General features: G+C 36.9%; 1 protein-coding gene across 2 annotated transcripts in view; it reads right to left on the bottom strand.

Moving 5' to 3' along the window:
• Positions 1-3,725: 3,725 nt before the first annotated feature.
• The window catches only part of Iqcb1 (IQ motif containing B1), a 74,280-nt gene continuing 60,243 nt past the window's right edge, over positions 3,726-17,762 (bottom strand). For both annotated transcript variants that reach the window (XM_038346375.1, XM_038346376.1), the window contains 2 exons: positions 4,935-5,091; positions 3,726-4,308 (listed from right to left, as the gene is read on the bottom strand). In XM_038346375.1, the coding sequence (XP_038202303.1) occupies positions 4,079-4,308; positions 4,935-5,091 (387 nt within the window). In that variant the 3' untranslated portion in view covers positions 3,726-4,078. The remainder of the gene's footprint in view (positions 4,309-4,934; positions 5,092-17,762) is intronic.

The raw sequence follows: 17,762 nt of genomic DNA, 5'->3' as shown, positions 1-17,762 counted from the left end.
TATCTTATTGCCTTATCACAGTTTATTATAAGAAATCCCAAGGTTTTTGTCTCTTTTGATCTCAGTTGTATCTCCAGGTCCCAGAATAGTATACAGGGGGTACTAAATGTCCCTTGAAGCAATATTATGTGTGACTATATTTAATTTAAATACGATATAATCGACTTCAAAACACTGGTTTGTACAAGGTATTTTGGGGAGGGTCAGAGCCAGGATAAGAGGTGAATTTTATCTCTTTGTACACATACATACATTTCGCCTTAGATCTTTCAGTTTTAAGGTCTCTCCTTGCAGAAGTTATAAAGTTATCTAGCAGGCATGGCCCCACCTTCTCTTGGGTGGGTCCAGACTGGTCATTCCCAGAGAACTGCAGTGAATACAAAGGAAATGGAATGAGGAAATGTGGAGAGGTTGGTGCTGAGCTGAGCTTCTTAAAACTCCTTCAGACATCATTGAAGGATGGAAATGGTTTCAGATGCAACCCAGCTGCAGCACACTGACACTGAGAGATTGACTGGGATGGCAAATGGTAATTTAGGAATTTTCCATGTGTGTGACACTTGACTTTAATCCCAACAAGCCTTTAATCCCAACACTTGGGAGACAGGCAGGCAGATCTCTGATTCTGAAACCAGTTTGATTTACAAATGGAATTCCAGGCCTGTCTGCAGTTAGTCTGTGTCTCCATTGTCTCTCCCAAAAGCAAATAATTAGGAATTGGCACCAAATGAAAGTGAAGACCAGTGGGGGTAGGTTTCATCACCATGTGTGGATTGAGATATTTGACAAAGGTGATATGAACCTATAGGCAAGGAACATGTTGCCTATATAATCTGGTGTGTCATTTTATGCAAAGACATTTGAATATTATTCTGAAACTGAAGTTTTTTTCACTCAGGTGTCTCTCAGAGAGTGATCATTTTGGGTCCATGAGATGGTTTCATAGGAAAAGCTCTTGCCATACAAATGTGATGATCCAAGTTTGATCCCTGGAATTTATATTAAGGCAAAAGGAAAGAAACAAAAGTTGTCTTCTGACCTCCACATGTGTTGTGGAAGTCATATACACACATCATACACAATGATAATCATTATTTTAAAAAAGAATGACCATTTCCCTTAATTCAATGTATAATAAGAAAAAGTTGAGGGAAAAAAAGTCCTATACTGCAGCACACATGTAATATTGGAGAAGGAAGGCTGAGGAGGAAGGGGATTAAAGTGCAGGGGTGGAGATGTGTGTGGAGGAGAAATAATGAAGGCAGAAAAACTATGTGGAAAGGGGTATGGGAATGGAGACATTAGGAATGGATGGTTAGGAGACAGCTAACCAAAACAGATTTATGGAAAGCCTAATGGAAACTACTACTTTGTAAGCTAATTTTAAAATATATTGGTTTTCTAAAATGGAGTTTGAACAGAGATGCTTTGTGTGGGTGGACTATGCTGTTCACATATTCATGGGTCCTTCAACAAATCCCAGTTCTAGGCCTGGGATAGCTAGCTCCCTTTGAGTTATTAGCCAAGAAGGGCTCAGAAACCCAGAAAATGCAAGCTACTGCAGTTGTGCTTGGTTGTCCACGAGAACTAGACAGTGAAACTGTATTGTAGAACATATACACTTTCATTACAGGACAGAGAAATCAGTCTGGGACTGACCTGGAAAGTGGCTAAAGTATGCCTAAAGCTTCTGGGGGAGAAAAGTTATCATTGGTCTTAGCCTACAGTGGACGCTGCATGCAACAATACTGGCCTGCCACATAAGGTGCTCAGTGGTACAACAATGTGGGTGAACCTTATCTGGTTGGATATCAGGCAGGCTCTACAAAAGGGAATTCATGTCTGGTATTGTAAGTCTTGTCCAAAAGTCCTTAGCTGGGAAGGTATAGACACTAGGAAGGAACGTCTATTGTTTTGCTGAATGGACATGTTTCCACATTGACTTGTAAATATGATGTGTATACCCACTGATTAGTGATGTTTCTTTTTGCCATGAGCAAAGGTGAATGCAGAAATTTGTAACTAGTCAAAGGACTGAGAATAATGAACCATTAAGTTCTCAGCCTTGAAAAGGACATTAGTCTCACTCCCAACCACCATGGCTTAGAGAACAGCAAAGAAGAGGAGGCAGGAAGAATTTAAAAACTGGATGTGAAGAAGTGCCTTAAAAAGCTGCTTTCTGGACATGACATGGCTGCTGCATACATCTATTAACCGGCCACTATGGTAACTTGCATAACATCACTCAAGCTTGTCAATATTCCAGGATGGATGGAGGAGCACATGAGGCCTCACTCCTAGCTAAATAGCTGCTTGCAGTTAATGCCTGTTGGAGAAGGGAGTCAATATTTTTCAGGGATGTCACCATTAGTAAGTATTACATGATTCAGTAAACACAGTCTCTCACCCATGCACATACAAGCAACCCTAATTAAACTAGGTATTTTTTGTTGTTTTTTAAAGACAGCTGGGGGTCGCTGGAGAGTTTTTAGAGGGTCTGAGAGGGGGATAAAAAGGTGAGGGTGTTCATGATCAAAATGCATTGCATAATGTAGGAATGAAAGAATAAGGTTTTTTAAAAGACAGTCTCTTCTGATTTACTCTTACTCTATTCCATTTCCCCTTGACAGTTATTTTCTCAAAGTCCGCTTCATCTTCTTTTATGCCAAATACAGACATCCCAAAACTTTCCTATGGCCTTGTTTGTCATCCAGATGTATTTTCAGATGTATCTTCAACTTAAAACTTATTCAAATATTTGTCAAATATATAAGTTGCATATAAATATATCACATATATGTATGCCATATATACCACAAGTATAATCTATACCAACGAGTCATATGATCTTATAGATTAGAAAAAGAAGTGGCCAACTAAAGGTTATTTTATTGGAAAACAGTGTAAGAGGTTGGAGACAGTTGAGTCGTTAAGAGCACTTGCTCTTGCAGAGGACCCAAGTCGGGTTCTGAGTATCACTGTCTGGTGTCTCACAGCCCCCTGTAAACTGAACTCTGGTGGAATCTGACGCTCTTCTCAAAAAAGAAAGAGAGAGGGGGGGGGGAAGGAGGAGGGAGGGAGGGAGGGAGGAAAGAGGGAGGGAGGGAGGGAGGGAGGGAGGGAGAGAGACAGAGAAACAAACAAAACAAAAGCCAGTAACTGAACTTATTTTCTATTATCACTTCTAAAAGGAAATATAGCTAAGCATGATGGCATGTCTAAGCATGATAGCCCCAGCATTGGGAGGCAGAAGCAGGTAGAACTCTGTGAGTTTAAGCCAGCCTGGTCTTGTGAATTAAAGGCTAGCTAGAGCTACATAGTGAGACCCAGCTTTAAAAAAATGCATTATTTGTGAGGGACTAGAGAAACACTCAGTGATTAAGGCTGGCTGCTCTTCCAAAGGACCCAGGTTCAGTTCACAGCATCCACATGGCAGCTCACAACTTTTTCTAACTCTGGTTCCAAGGAATCCAGCACCCTCACACAGACACACATGCTGACAAAACACTGATACACATAAAAATAATTTAAAATACATTATTTTACTACAATATATAAACTATAACCTACTGTTTCCCTCTGCTGCTTCTCTGTTCTTCAGATAATGAAATGTCCTTTTGCTGACCGCCTTTTTCTAAACTTTGTCAAGGTAAAAAATACAATGGTAGTAATAATAATAATGGAAATTCTGATAACAAATGTGAAAAACTGAAATAATCCTGGCATGTTTTTCAGAAACACAATATTTATTTTTTATTTTATTTTTTTAAAAAAACAACCTTTAGTTAGAAAACAGAAACGAAAGAAATTTCATATTTCATGTCAACAATAGAATTTCACACTGAGTTCTGTCCCACAATAAAGCACACAAATCTGTTTGTGAATAGAGAGAGAGAGGGTATACAGAAAGGGGAAAGAACTTGGACCGAGGTAGCCAATGCTCTGTTTGTTGCTTCCAATTGTTACATGAAGAACATCCTCTGGAAAGCCACTGGTAGCTCTAGTCTTCCAGCATGCCAGAGGCAAAACTAGCAATCTCCTAAAATGTAAGATTGCTGGCTTTCACAGTTACCCTCTTCTAGGGGGGTTTTGTTCCACCAATAAATAAAGTTCCTAATTCTATATTAAGATCATCCTTTGGAACATCAATCTCATCGCCTGGTTCTTCTCCAAGCTTCTTCCACCAAGGTGCTTGTATGTGCTTCAGGGTGGTGAGATGGGCCTGTTTGGCCTTGGCTGCCACGGGCCTCGATCTACTTAAGAAGTGCTCAGGTTCCTTTCCTTCTGCCTCCTTCAGACTTGGTGCCTCTACAGCAAACAGAAAGTAAATGGTTAGTAGAAGTGTGCCAGGCAAGCACAAACTAGAAACAGCAGAGCTGTGGCCCATTTACAGTCAGGAACAGGATAGGGTTTCAACTCTGAATGTGTTGTCACTGCTAACTATGAAGGAAGGTGTCTACCAAAAGTTGCAGTTGTGAGTGGCAGCAACAACCCCAAACCCTTGGCAACTTCCAGGCTTAAAACAGAAGAATAAAAGAATAAATTTTGTTAGCTAAAGATGAAACTTTGGTAAAGACATGCTATTAAAAGTTATAAATGTCCTATAAGTGTGCTGCACTGTAACTATTGTCATCGTCTACTTCTAAAATATGAAAAAATTAAAAGAAGGCTTTGGGGACTACAGAACAGAATGTGGCTAGCAGGACACAACGTCTTTAAAATTAGTAATTTTGCTGGAGCTGAAATATTCGAGTTGATAAACAAGCACAAACAGAAACTACAGACTCCATATTATTGAAAACTGGGATGATGTAAGATTTTCTGAGGGCTGGAATAAAGACTTTTGTGTGTGGCATTGTCCTGATACAGATTTTGGATGTCACATCTCTTGCATGGGTTATTCCTTCTATAAAACAGAAGGAAGCAGAGCATACTCATCAACTGTTCAATATTGGTGCTGATCTGAGCCATCAGAGCTTCTCTGTGCTGCTGGGCTCTTTCTTCTATGGCCCTTCCCATAAAATAGTGCTGAAGTCGTTCTTGTGCTTGTGTGTGGAGCTCTCTGCTGGCCACATCTGACATCTGAGAGTCCTGAAAACACATGGCAGAAAACTTGTCATGAGGACAGATAGATCAAAATATGCTTTACCTAACCACAGAGCAGAGCTTCTAGAATTCATAGCAGTCTCTTGTTTTATCTATAGAATCTACTTCAAGTATTAAACTGTCTTTAAATTAGTAGATTTAGTTGGGTATAGTGATGCCTGTAATCTCCATGCAGAAGCAGAGGCATGTCAATCATGAGTTCAGGGGCATGGTGATAACTTGTCTCAAAAAACCTAAAGGACAATTAAATAAGCAAACAAACCAACCCATAACATAAACAAAAATGTAGCCACTAAACCAACCAGTCAGAATTTAAATAACAACTTCCCAAACCCTGACTTTATATAACAATGTAGGTGGGCAAGCTTTTTTTTTTTTTTAAATTAACTTATTTTCTCTTGGAGTTATATGCATGCGTGTTGAGTCTGTACGTAAGCATGTGCACCATATGTATATGCTGTGCCCTCAGAGGTTAGAAGAGGGTGTTAAGATCACCCTGAAACTGGAGTTAGAGGGTTGTGGGTCTCCAAGTTGGTGCTAGGAATTGAACCTGGAGTCTCTGTAAGAGAAACAAGGGTTCTAAACCACTGGGATATCTCTCTAGGCCCCAAGTTTCTCTTTGGTATGTATTTCCAAGCATCATTTCTTCAAAGACATTGATATTAGGAGACAACAATGAAAAGTACATTATAGGCCGGGCGGTGGTGGCACACGCCTTTAATCCCAGCACTCAGGAGGCAGAGGCAGGCAGATCTCTGAGTTCGAGGCCAGCCTGGTCTACAAAAGCTAGTTCCAGGACAGGCTCTAGAAACTACAGGGAAACCCTGTCTCGAAACCCCCCTCCCCCCAAAAAAGTACATTATATAGAAGAGGAACAAAGCCAATTCCTTTTGTTTTGAACCCCATTTGAAATACTATTTTACTTATTGATCCCTACTCTAAATGCATCTATACCACAGTTTTATAACTGATCCTGATTTCACAGAATGAAGAACAGAAACCTGCTAAAAGAACCTATCCTTTAGACTATTCAGATAATTTAAGGGGAAGTTAGTGACAATTTGAATAAGAATGAAACAATCCTAGTCTTATAGCTGATAAAATTTCTGATATCACAACTTTATCAAATATTTATGTAGTCCTGTTCCAGTTGGGAACTTACCTTTCAGTTACAAATCTTACCAAAGGGCACTAAAATCTGTCCAAAGAAACTTTTAAAATATAACAAACCAGGGGGCTGGAGAGATGGCTCAGGGTTTAAGAGTTCTGGCTGCTCTTCCAGAGATCCTGACTTCAGTTCCCAGCAACCACATGGTGGTTCACAACCGTCTATAACAAGATCTGATGCCCTCTTCTGGCATGCAGGCAGAACAATGTGTACATTATATATCTTTAAAAAACTGGTGTATTTATCAGAATTACACTCATCTTTCCAGATCTGTGAGATCTACACTCATATTCACCTGATTCAAAGTATTAGAAATATTGCATCTATGCTGAATTCAAATATATACAAACTTTTCTTATCATTATTTCCTAAAAAGTATAGTCAAAGAACAATTCACACAGTCTTTACATTGTATCAGAGAGTGTAAGTAACGAGAGGTGGTTAAGAGTATGCACAAGGATATGCAGAGATTATATGGAAGAATTAACCATTTGATAAAAGGAGGTTTAACAATAGTTCTTAAGAGGATACTGTAGAACTACTAATTAGAGTGGTATATTATTTGTGTTTTAATAAACAAATGTAAATGGAGACTGCTCTTTCATTCCCAGCCACCCAGACCCAAATAATCACACAGAAACTATATTAATTACAACACTGCTTGGCCTGTTAGCTCAGGCTTCTTACTACCTAACTCTTACATCTTAATCCATTTCTATTAATCTGTGTATCACCACAAGGCTGTGACTTACTGGTAAAGTCCAAAATCTGTTTCCTTTGGTAGCTACATGGCATCTCCTTGACTCTACCTACTATCTCTCTATAGCCCTTCTATATTTTGCCTTGACATAGGCCAAATTAGCTTCTTTATTAATCAATATTAATAAAACATATTCACAACATACAGAGGGGAATCCCACATCATCTCTCCTTTTCTGTCTAAATAAAAAGGAAGGTTTTATCTTCAACCGAGTAAAATTACATATAACAAAACAGGTATCAAGCAAGAATTACAGTTACAATATATTTTGTGAGTCTAAAGTTTCACATAATGTATCTTTTTATCATAACTAAGGAAAACTATAACTATTTAGTCTTCAATTCTATCAAAGACCCCAGAAGGATATAGTATTACCTAAGTAAACAGGAAGCGCATTGTAAGCAACTTCCAAAACTCTAGAATTGACAGACATCTTGCTGCCTGGACAGTCATCCAAAGTTCTCCTGTAATGCATTCATCTTTAGCCCACAAGCCCATAGTATCCAGCACACTTTTCCATGAAGCAGGAAATTTGAAGATCTGTCCTGCCTTGTAATGGTGTGAAGCAGGAACACTGAAGGACCATTCCATCTTCCAGGAATCTCAGTAGTTACTTCTCTGTGGGTTCTGTATGTCCAGTTCATATGACATACCATCAAGCAATCCAGGTAAGCACAGTTTCTTGCTCCAAATGGCTAGCCTTGTCACATAGAAGGCAAACTTTAAAATGAGTTTCTTTAATGCCCATCAACTTCTCTGAAGTAATTGGTGCTGTCAGAAGCAGACATGTCTCACTGTCAGGAAAAATCTAAATTCTTACATTTTAAATGCCATATTCTGTAGGTCTTTGAAGTGTTGAAGATTAACCGAAATATATCTCTGTATATCTAGAAAACCTAGCTAATATGACTACAAGTTTGACTATTATAAATGACTATTAATCTGTACTTTTAAGCATATATATTTTAAAGAGCTGTATAAACATAATACCATAAGACCAGAAATATATATATATATACACACACACACACACACACAGCATAACAAAATCAACCTTAAATTTGTATCAAAAGACCAATATCCATGCCAATGCAAAGTATTCAAATCTATATCATATCCCCCTTATTTCATTTTTAGAAATTTATCATTAATCATTTATAACCAACCCTTTTAAAATGAAAATAAACATTTATAAACAATTGTTTTGGGATTTGGGTGCTGTTTCCTCAAACTGCTTCCCGCTGTTTGTTGGCCCAAGTATTTTTTTTGGGTTCACTGAGACCTATCTGGGGGTCTTGTTCCAGCAAACCACATTAGCCTGGAAGGAATTCATAGGTTCTTCTGTGGAAACAAAAACAGAATCTCTTTTCCAAAGAAAAATTTTGAAGTCAAGATACCTTTATGTTGGTTTAACTTAACAGCCCCCAGAATCAAATGTCTCTCTGCAGTCAAAAAATTCAAAGAAAACATAATAATATACCTAATCTAGACTTTGTGTATATTCCATCTTTACGTGGCTTTTTAAAAATTTTACTCCTTTAATCGATGTCTGTCTTTTTTAATTAAATATTTATTTATTATGTATACAATATTCCGTCTGTATGTCTGCAGGCCAGAAGAGGGCACCAGACCCCTTTACAGATGGTCGTGGGCCACCATTATGGTTGCTGGGAATTGAACTCAGGACCTTCTCTGAGCCATCTCTCCAGCCCGTCTGTACTTTTATATTACTTTTAATGTCTCTTTAGACTTTGTTTTATTTTTTAAAACTATTTACTTCTTTTTATAACTGTCTATACTTTTTCCTCTCCCTCCCAAGCCTACTTAATTTTTAAAAACACATTGTGTCTCATTTAGCAGTCTTTTATATCTGAATCTGTGCTATTGTATACCTGTAATCATTTTCTGAAAGGAGTGCTTTTTTATGCTAAGTGGGCATGGCTAGGCCTACAACTCTGCGGGCCTACCTGTTTGTTCCATCCAATTCAAAATGGTAAGTTCAGCACCTCTGCAAGCCATGCTCACCACCCTAGTTCCATGGACACGGTGGGCCTATGTTGTTATTAATCAATCTGTAGCACTCTGCTCAGAAACCCCATTTAAGTACAGGACCTCCCAAAATAGCCAGAGTTCGTGTTGTCAGCACAAACCAGAAATTTGGCTCTTAAAGGGGCCCCACAGTTTTTGCTGCTAATGCTGAGTCAGGAAGCCTTCTCTTAAAAGGAGCCATACTTCTGTTCGCTACCAGCAAACAGAGCCTATTTGAAAAAATGTGGCTACCAAGAAGATCCAATTGACTCCCATTTTGTGGGTCTAGAAGCCCCCCACTTTTAAAAGTTTTTTTTTTTTTAGTCTTATGTAGATCCATGCTGGTAAGGGTCTGGCATCTGTGTACATAGGCAGCTACATGCCGTCTCAAGGACTCTGCCTACTATCTCTCTATATCTCTTCCAGCCTGGCTATATTCTGCCCTGTCATAGGCTGAATTAGCTTCTTTAGTAACAAGTGGTAATAAAACATTCACAGCATACATTGAGAGGGGAATCCCACATCAAATAAAGCTTGCATAATGATCAATGCAAAGCATCCACTCTAGTCAGTCATACAGGCCAGGCAGTGGTAGTACATACACACCTTTAATCCCAGTAGCCACATTAGATAGCCATAGAGGCCAGGCAGTGGTGGTGCATGCATTTATCCTAGCACTAGAGAGGAATGTAAGACGGGAGGAGACAGGTCTTAGTCTCGATCTGAGGATTCCTGGAGGCAAGATCACCTATTTTATGTCTGTGGTAGAGGTAAGAGTCAGTGGCTGGCTGCTTTGCTTTTCTGATCTTCAGGTTGAACCCCAGTATCTGTTTTTGATTTTTATTATTTGTGCTCCATTTGTCACCCAATGTGACAAATTTGGGGTACAAATTCATGAAAAAGCCATTTGCCTGTGGCTTTACAGTCACTGGCAAAGGCCAGATCAACACGTAGCTGGCGTCACTGCCCTACCAGCTAGGACTTCTTTTTTCTCTCCCGTCAGGTTCTCCCTGAACCCCCTTCTTGGGCTGCTGCCAAACTAGGTAGCTGCCTTAAAATTTAGTCAGGCTTTTACTGTTCTATGCAGTAGCGATAAGCCTCACATCTTCATCAATATCATGGGAGGATTTAGTAAGACAATTGGGAATTTTATTATTTTTTTGAGGCAGGGTTTCTCTGTAGCTTTGGAGTATGTCCTGGAGTTCTTGCAGACCAATCTGGCCTCAAACTCACAGATATCTGCCTGCCTCTGCCTCCCTAGTGCTGGGATTAAAGGCGTGCAGCACCACTGCATGGCTAACTGGGAATTCTTAAAGAGAGAAATTAGTTAAGCGTTTTTCCCACATTAAAAAATGGGAAACATCATTACATTGGAGGCATTTGTTTCTCTGTATGATAATACACTGCACAGTATGAAAATGAAATGATTATACGAGAGGCTATCAGATTTAGATGGGATTTATGTAATTGTAAACATTATCAGCTTTACCATTTTTGTTCTATCATTAAAAAGTTGATTAATCTGAGTGCTAAGATATAAGTCTTAAAAAAACTTAAACACATCACAGACAAAGGAATTTAATGAAGAACCAATTTCAGTGCAGCATTACAAGAACAGAGAGAACAGAGTAAAGTTTTTAAACAACCAACCTTAATATATCCACCATACAGGAACTGCCAAATGAAGAGCTGAATGGACTCCTCTGCTAATGTTAGATTTAAGGAGATTCAAGAAGCAATAATCTCATATGGTATGTATTCACCTTTTATGAAGCAAACGTTAAACTTGTGGTCAGTTTATAATAGAATTATCCCTAATGACTGGACAGAGCCTGGTCCACAAATACAATGAGTAGCTGGTTCAGAGAATAAGCTAAGACTATTGAAAATAGAGTAAAGTGAGAGATATGGAAATCTGCCAAGATCAAATTCTTGGAGAAGGAAATTATGCTTCTGTAGAAAGGCAATCTCTATATTGTGGTCACATCCTGGCTTTATGCTGTGCAGCAGTTTTGAATGCTTGGGACAGAACTGAAGGAGTAGGAAAGAAGATTGAATGCAAAGTCATACAGGACCCAAAAGAAACCTTCATAGATGTTTTACAAAGATTGACATCAGTAGTACATAGAATAATACCAAATTCAGAAGCTAGACAAACAACGAGTCTCCGGATTTTGAAAATGCTAATTCTCAATGCAAAAGCATAATCAGACTGTTAAAGGCACAGTCAGCACCTTTGAAGGAATGAATCTGAGATAAAATTAATATTGAATCTCATGACCATGATGATACTTGAATAGGAGAGGCGATTTTCAGAGGTTTGAGGAAAAAATAATTATGGCAAGAAAAGTCGCCTTAAGAGAGATTGTAAACAGGGAATTCCTAGAATTCTAGGCCTAATCTATTCAGAATGTCTGTACATTCTGGATTATACAGAAGGTGTGGTAAAAGCAGGCATTGGACTAATGAACATAGATCAATAAGGGATATTCAAGGTAATCCTTTGCTGTTGGGGGGAAACTCTGTGAGGGACCTCTTGCAGGCTACTATGCCAAATCTGGTTCAGTCATTTCCTGCCATTGTAGAGGAAACTCCTTTGCGGAGCAATTAAAGAAACTAATGCCTATTGTGAGAAACTATACTGCTCTGGACAATAGAATAGTTAAAGAGCAAAAAATTCAGGAGAAACCATAAAGCAGGTATTTTGGCAAACTTCTATAAATGAACAAAGACTAAAATTAAAAATACAAGTAAATGATATTGTTATTGAAGGTCTGGTAGACACAGGTGTGAATGCAACAATAATATCATCAGAATCTTGGCATCCCAATTGGCCTCTTCAGGATGTAAATGTTCAGTGCTTAGGGATCAGAACTTTATCTCAAGTAAAGTAGAGCACGAGATGGGTTGAATGGGACCAGAAGGACAGAGAGGAATATTAAAACCACGTGTGGCTAACATAGCAATAAATTTGTAGGGATATGATTTGTTACAGCAATGGCATACTTAGATTAACATTCCCCAATCTTGGGAAAAAATTAACATGTTTCTGGGAAAAATATTAGAAGGTATTAAAGGGAATAGCAACTGACAATTCAGATTGTACAAGAACAGGGCACAACAGTTGTTGGTCTTCCAAAGGCACCAACAGCTTTACCTTTAAAATGGTCGACAGACAAACCTATATGGTTTGCACAATGGCCTTTAACAACAGAGAAACTGAAAGCTTTAGAACAGCTGGTACAGGAGCAACTACATGCTCAACATATTGAAGAATCAACCAGCCCTTGGAATTCTCCTGAATTTGTTATTTTAAAAATATCTGGAAAATGGAGAATGGTAATCTATCTAAGATCTGTTAATAAGGTGATTCAGCCAATAGGCTTTCAGCAGTCTGGCATTCCTTTGCCTTCTCTATTACCTAAAGGATGGCCTCTTACAGTTATTAATTTAAAAGATTGTTTCTTCACTATACCTTTACAAGAAAAAAAACAGAAAAAATTTGCATTCACAATGCCTACTTATAATTCTCAGCCTGCTAAGACTTAACAATGAAAGCTTCACCCACAGGAAATATTAAGTAGCCCTACCCTTTTCCAATATTCTGTAAGTCAGTCATTGGAAATGATATGTAAGTAATTTCCCTGAATATAGTTTACCATTACATGGATAATATTTATTATCCGATTCAAATGTATGTACTTTAGAAAGCATGTTTGAAGAAGTAAAGAAAATTTTGCCTTGTTGGGGATTACAAATTGCTCCTGAAAAAATACAAAGAGAAGATTATATTAATTATTTAGGTTATAAAACAGGTTTACAAAAAATTAGACCCCCAAAGGTGCAAATTAGGAGAGACTGATGGCAGACTCTTAATGACTTCCAAAGATTGCTAGAAGACATTTCTCTTCTACGGCACAATATTGGGATAAAACCTGATAATTTGATTAATTTAAACAAAACCTTAGCTGGTGACAGGGACTTAAAACAAACCCATGGAATTATCAGATGAAACAGAGAACTGGCTTTGATTGAAGAGAAATTACAGAAGGCACATGTGGATCATGTAGTTCTGAGTCTTAACTGCATTTTGGTCACATTACCCACTTAATATTCCCCAACAAGAATTTTAATGTAGAGAGAAGATATTATCTTAGAATGAAGCTTTTACCACATAAACTGAGAATAAAATTAAAAATTTATGTGGAAAAGGTTAAATCTCAGAGAATTGAGACTTCATCAATTAGCAGGAAAAGATTCAGCAGAATTTATAGTACCTTTTAATGATGACATTGACAAATCATGGAAAGAAAGTGATACCTGGCAAAGAGCCTGTAGTAAATTTTTGGGAGAGACTAACAACTATCCCAAAAGCAAGAGAATTATAAACTTATAAAGAGAACTAACTTGCATTGCATGGGACACACCAATAACTGGAGCCCATATATTCTATACTAATGCAAGTAAATCAATAAAGGAAACTTACAAATTAGAAAATTTAAGTAAAGTGGAACAAAGCCCTTATAATTCTGTCCAAAAGTCAGACATATACTATTCTCCTGGTACTAAGGGATTAAAAAAAAAAAACTATCAATATAGTTACCGATTCGTGATTTGCAGAAAGAGCTGTTTTACATATTGAAACTAATGAATTTATACCAGATGATACAGAATTGACTTAATTATTTATTCAGTTGGAAGATTAGGAATAGGAATCATCCCATATACATAACACATATCAGATCCCATATGGGTCTGCCAGGTCCTCTAGCACAAGATAATGCAGAAATCAACCAATTATTAATCAGAAATGTGCTGAGGGCCTCAGAATTTCATTAAAAAAATCATGTCAATATCAATGGTGTAAAAGAAGGCTTTTCTATCACATGGCAACAAGCCAAGGAAATTATAAGGAAAAGTCCTACTTGTTCTTTATACAATCAAATGTCACTACTTGCAGAAAGTAACCCAAAGAGTACTCAAAGGAATGAAATGTGGCAGATGAATGTGTTCCATTATATAGAATTTGGAAAACTAAAATATGTACACAACATCATTGACACCTGTTCAAGTTTTTAATGGGCAACTGTTTTGCATTTGGAAAAGACTGATTCAGTAATCACACATTTGCTAGAAGTTATGGCCATCATGGGTATACCTGTACAAATAAAGACAGATAATGCTTCAACATATGTCTCTATGAGAATGAAATGGTTTTTTTTGCTTATTATAAATCATAGGTACATCACACAATCCTACAAGGCAGGCAGTTATAGAAAGATGACATTGAACTCGAAAGGATATGTTAAATAAACAGAAAGAAATGATAAATACCCTCAGAAACAGATTGTATAATATTTTATTTATTTTGAATTTTCTAAATGTTAATGAGAAAGGAACAACAACTGTGGAGAGATATTATATAGAATAGTAGAAAATAACTACAGAAATAAATTAGCTGCTATACTTTAAAGATTTACTAACCTCAGAATGGAAAACAGGACATGTGTTATGTTGGGGAAGGGGTTTTGCTTTTGTTTCCACAGGAGAAGAAAAGCTATGGATACCATCAAAATTGATAAGGATTCAATCTGAACAAGAGACACCTCTTAATTAAAAGAGATGATAATTCATTAAGCAATATGTCTGTTTAATCTAAACTAACCTATAAAACTAACAAATGCTTTTCATTTGATCAGATATAACTTGCCAAAAGAGAATTTCCCCAAAATTAGGGCAGTGGAAGGATTTTGTTTCTGTCTTTACAGGAGAATAAAGGTATCCAGCTAAGGAAACTGAAGACCACTGTACAAATGAGACATCTGAGAAAAAAGGACAAATCATCCAGAAAAAATATCTTGAGAAAAAGAGCAAATTGGCCTACTGGCATATCACATTTTCAACAGAAGAAAATTTCATATATCGTCCCAATTATTCTTCTGTTCTCTACAGACATATAATCCAAATAGTCTTTTTGTAGTCCCAGTATAATTAAAAATCAAAGCTGACTTTGGAGTTGGAATGTGGCTCTCTCCTTCTCTAAACCCAAGCATGCTTATTAAAGTAAAATCTAAAATCTGTCTCCTGGTAGAAGAGCCACCTGATATAGGACATAAAAAATATAAATATTTAAGGACTATTTTTGACACTAATCTTATAATCCTTTGGTTTTATATTGACTCTTTAACAGTTTTCTTAAGATATAAGTTTTATAATACATACACATATACATATTCTAAACATTTATCATGACATTAATGGTCATATAGAGTACTAATTTTTTTTAAAAAAAGGTTTCATCTACCTTCCTGTACATGATTTTGGGTTTGAGTCTTTATCAGTTTTCTGCAGTGAACCATGAGCATGCTTAACAGCGACCTTTGAAGTCTCCAAAAGGAGGATGCAGCCCCACAATGATGATTCCTCCAGGACTATGATATCATCACTAATCTAAAAGATACCACCTAAAGATAGGCTTTGGACTACAAACTTCTCAGAACAATTTTGAGGAGGCTAGCTGAAATGATCCCAGTCTTACAGACCACTCTAGTGAGAACTTGAGACAAGCCCGGCTCTTTCCCATTACAAAGAGACAGTATAACAAATGATACAGCTATCTCTCCCAGGACTTAACAAATGACCTAAATTTTTCTTTTCAGGATCCCCCTAAAGATGTCATTACCCCCCAGGAAGTAAACTTAAGAACACAAGGCTAACATTTCCAAGAGGTAGGGTGGGCAGTTTTAGTCTTTCTTTGGGTTAAGGGTATCTGTCATTGTTCACGGGGATTGGTTGCACATTGATATTAGTAATAGACAGGAGAAAAGCTAAACAAAGAAAATTAGATTCAAGGTTCTTGTTTTGAAAAGAAAAAAGAAGGATATAGATACGATAGGATAAAAAGGGTAGATAAACAATCTATTTGGAAAAAAAGGGAGGATACAAATATAATATTAAAAGGTGTATTACTGAATAAACTTTTAAAAAGCAACTATTAGTTTGAAATGTTTTATATTAAATTTTTGTATATTGTATATAAAGTTTATATATTGATACAAATTTGATATTAATTTCATTAGGATATACTGTACATACATTTCTACTCTTGTTCAAGATATTGTACCTATACAACTCATTTAACAATATAATGCAAATTTCTAGCCCTTGAAAATTATTATTGCCAACTGTTTAGCATAACAAAGAAATGAAGGTTAATAGTTAATCACCTATTATAACTGAACTTATAGTCTCATTAGGTATGTTTTCAAGGTTAAACAAAAATATATTTTAGATAGACAGATCATCTTCAAATAACTCAGAGGTCTATAGAATATGGCATTTAAGATGTTTCAATAACATATTCTTTTTTTAATGACAATAAGATATGTCTGTTTCTGGTAGCACTAATCTACTTCAGAGAAGATAATGGGCACAGAAGAAACTCCACATGGACTTTACTTTCTTTGTGGTATAAGTAACCCACTGGGCAAGGAAATGCCCCTGCCTCAACTGCTGACAGTATGCTGTCCTAATTAGACAAGCGGACCACAAAAAAAGTGACTGAAAAACATTGTCAAGACAAGGAAGGACAGTCCTTCAGAATATCCCGCTTTACAGAAAAAATCTTTTGGGTATTCTACGGCCTGGAGGATGAAGATAGATGCCCCAATGTTGCAGAGGAACTTGGAGTGACTGTTCAGGCAGCCAGCTATTTCTGGCATTTCTTACAGTTTTTTGGAAGCTGCTTGATCACATGTTCGGCTTACTCAGTTAATATTATTTTCATTTTGGGTCTCTGAGGGAGTTGAAGGCTAGATAGTTATAGTTTTCCTCATTTACCAGACACAGAAAGCAAATTATGATAGAAAGTAAATTAGGTACAAGACTTTGAACTCACCAAGATAGGATAGATATGGAGTATTTTCTCTAAATTTGTCAAATGCAAATGGACTAGACATTGTTGAAGTATTTATTGCCTGTATATATTGTATAACTATTATGCTTATTGTATATAGTTTTTATTTTATTAGTTATATCCTTTTATATTATTTTAGACAAAAAAGGAAATATAGTGGTATATTGTTTTAATAAACAAAGCTTTCCTGAAGATCAGTGCAAATCACCCACACTAGCCAGCCATACATGCCAGGCAGTGGTAGCACACACCTTTAATCCTAGCAGTTAATCATAAAGGCTGGGCAGTGGTGGTGCATGCCTTTAATCCTAGCAGTAGAAAGGAATATAAGATGGGAGGAGACAACTTCATACACAGTCTCAATTTGAGGATTCATGGAGGCAGGATCGCCCATTTTTGGTCTAGTGGTTGCTGCTTTCCTTTTCTGATTTTCAGGTTGAACCCCAATATCTGTCTCTGGGTTTTTAATATTCATGCTACAACTAACTGCTCACAAGTTTTTTTTTTAAGGAGGTCAAAAACCTAAAAATAAGAGCGCAAACTGTATAACAGAAGACAAAGTGAAATTCATAAAAAATGAAGATTTTTGTATATCAAAGGACACTATTCTACTGAATAGAAAAAACATTTCCAAATCATTTATCAGAAAAAGATCAGTATACAGAGAACTCAAACAGCTTATCAACAAAAAAGAAAACTGATTTGACATGGGCAAAAGTCTTGAATATGATTATGTAAATGGTAAATAAATACATGGCAATGTACTGAAATCACTAATCATAATA

This window comes from Arvicola amphibius, chromosome 10 (assembly GCF_903992535.2).
Source record: "Arvicola amphibius chromosome 10, mArvAmp1.2, whole genome shotgun sequence".
Lineage (NCBI taxonomy): Eukaryota > Metazoa > Chordata > Mammalia > Rodentia > Cricetidae > Arvicola > Arvicola amphibius.
Note: the sequence above shows the minus strand (reverse complement) of the source record. Positions and strands in the feature narration are given on the sequence as shown.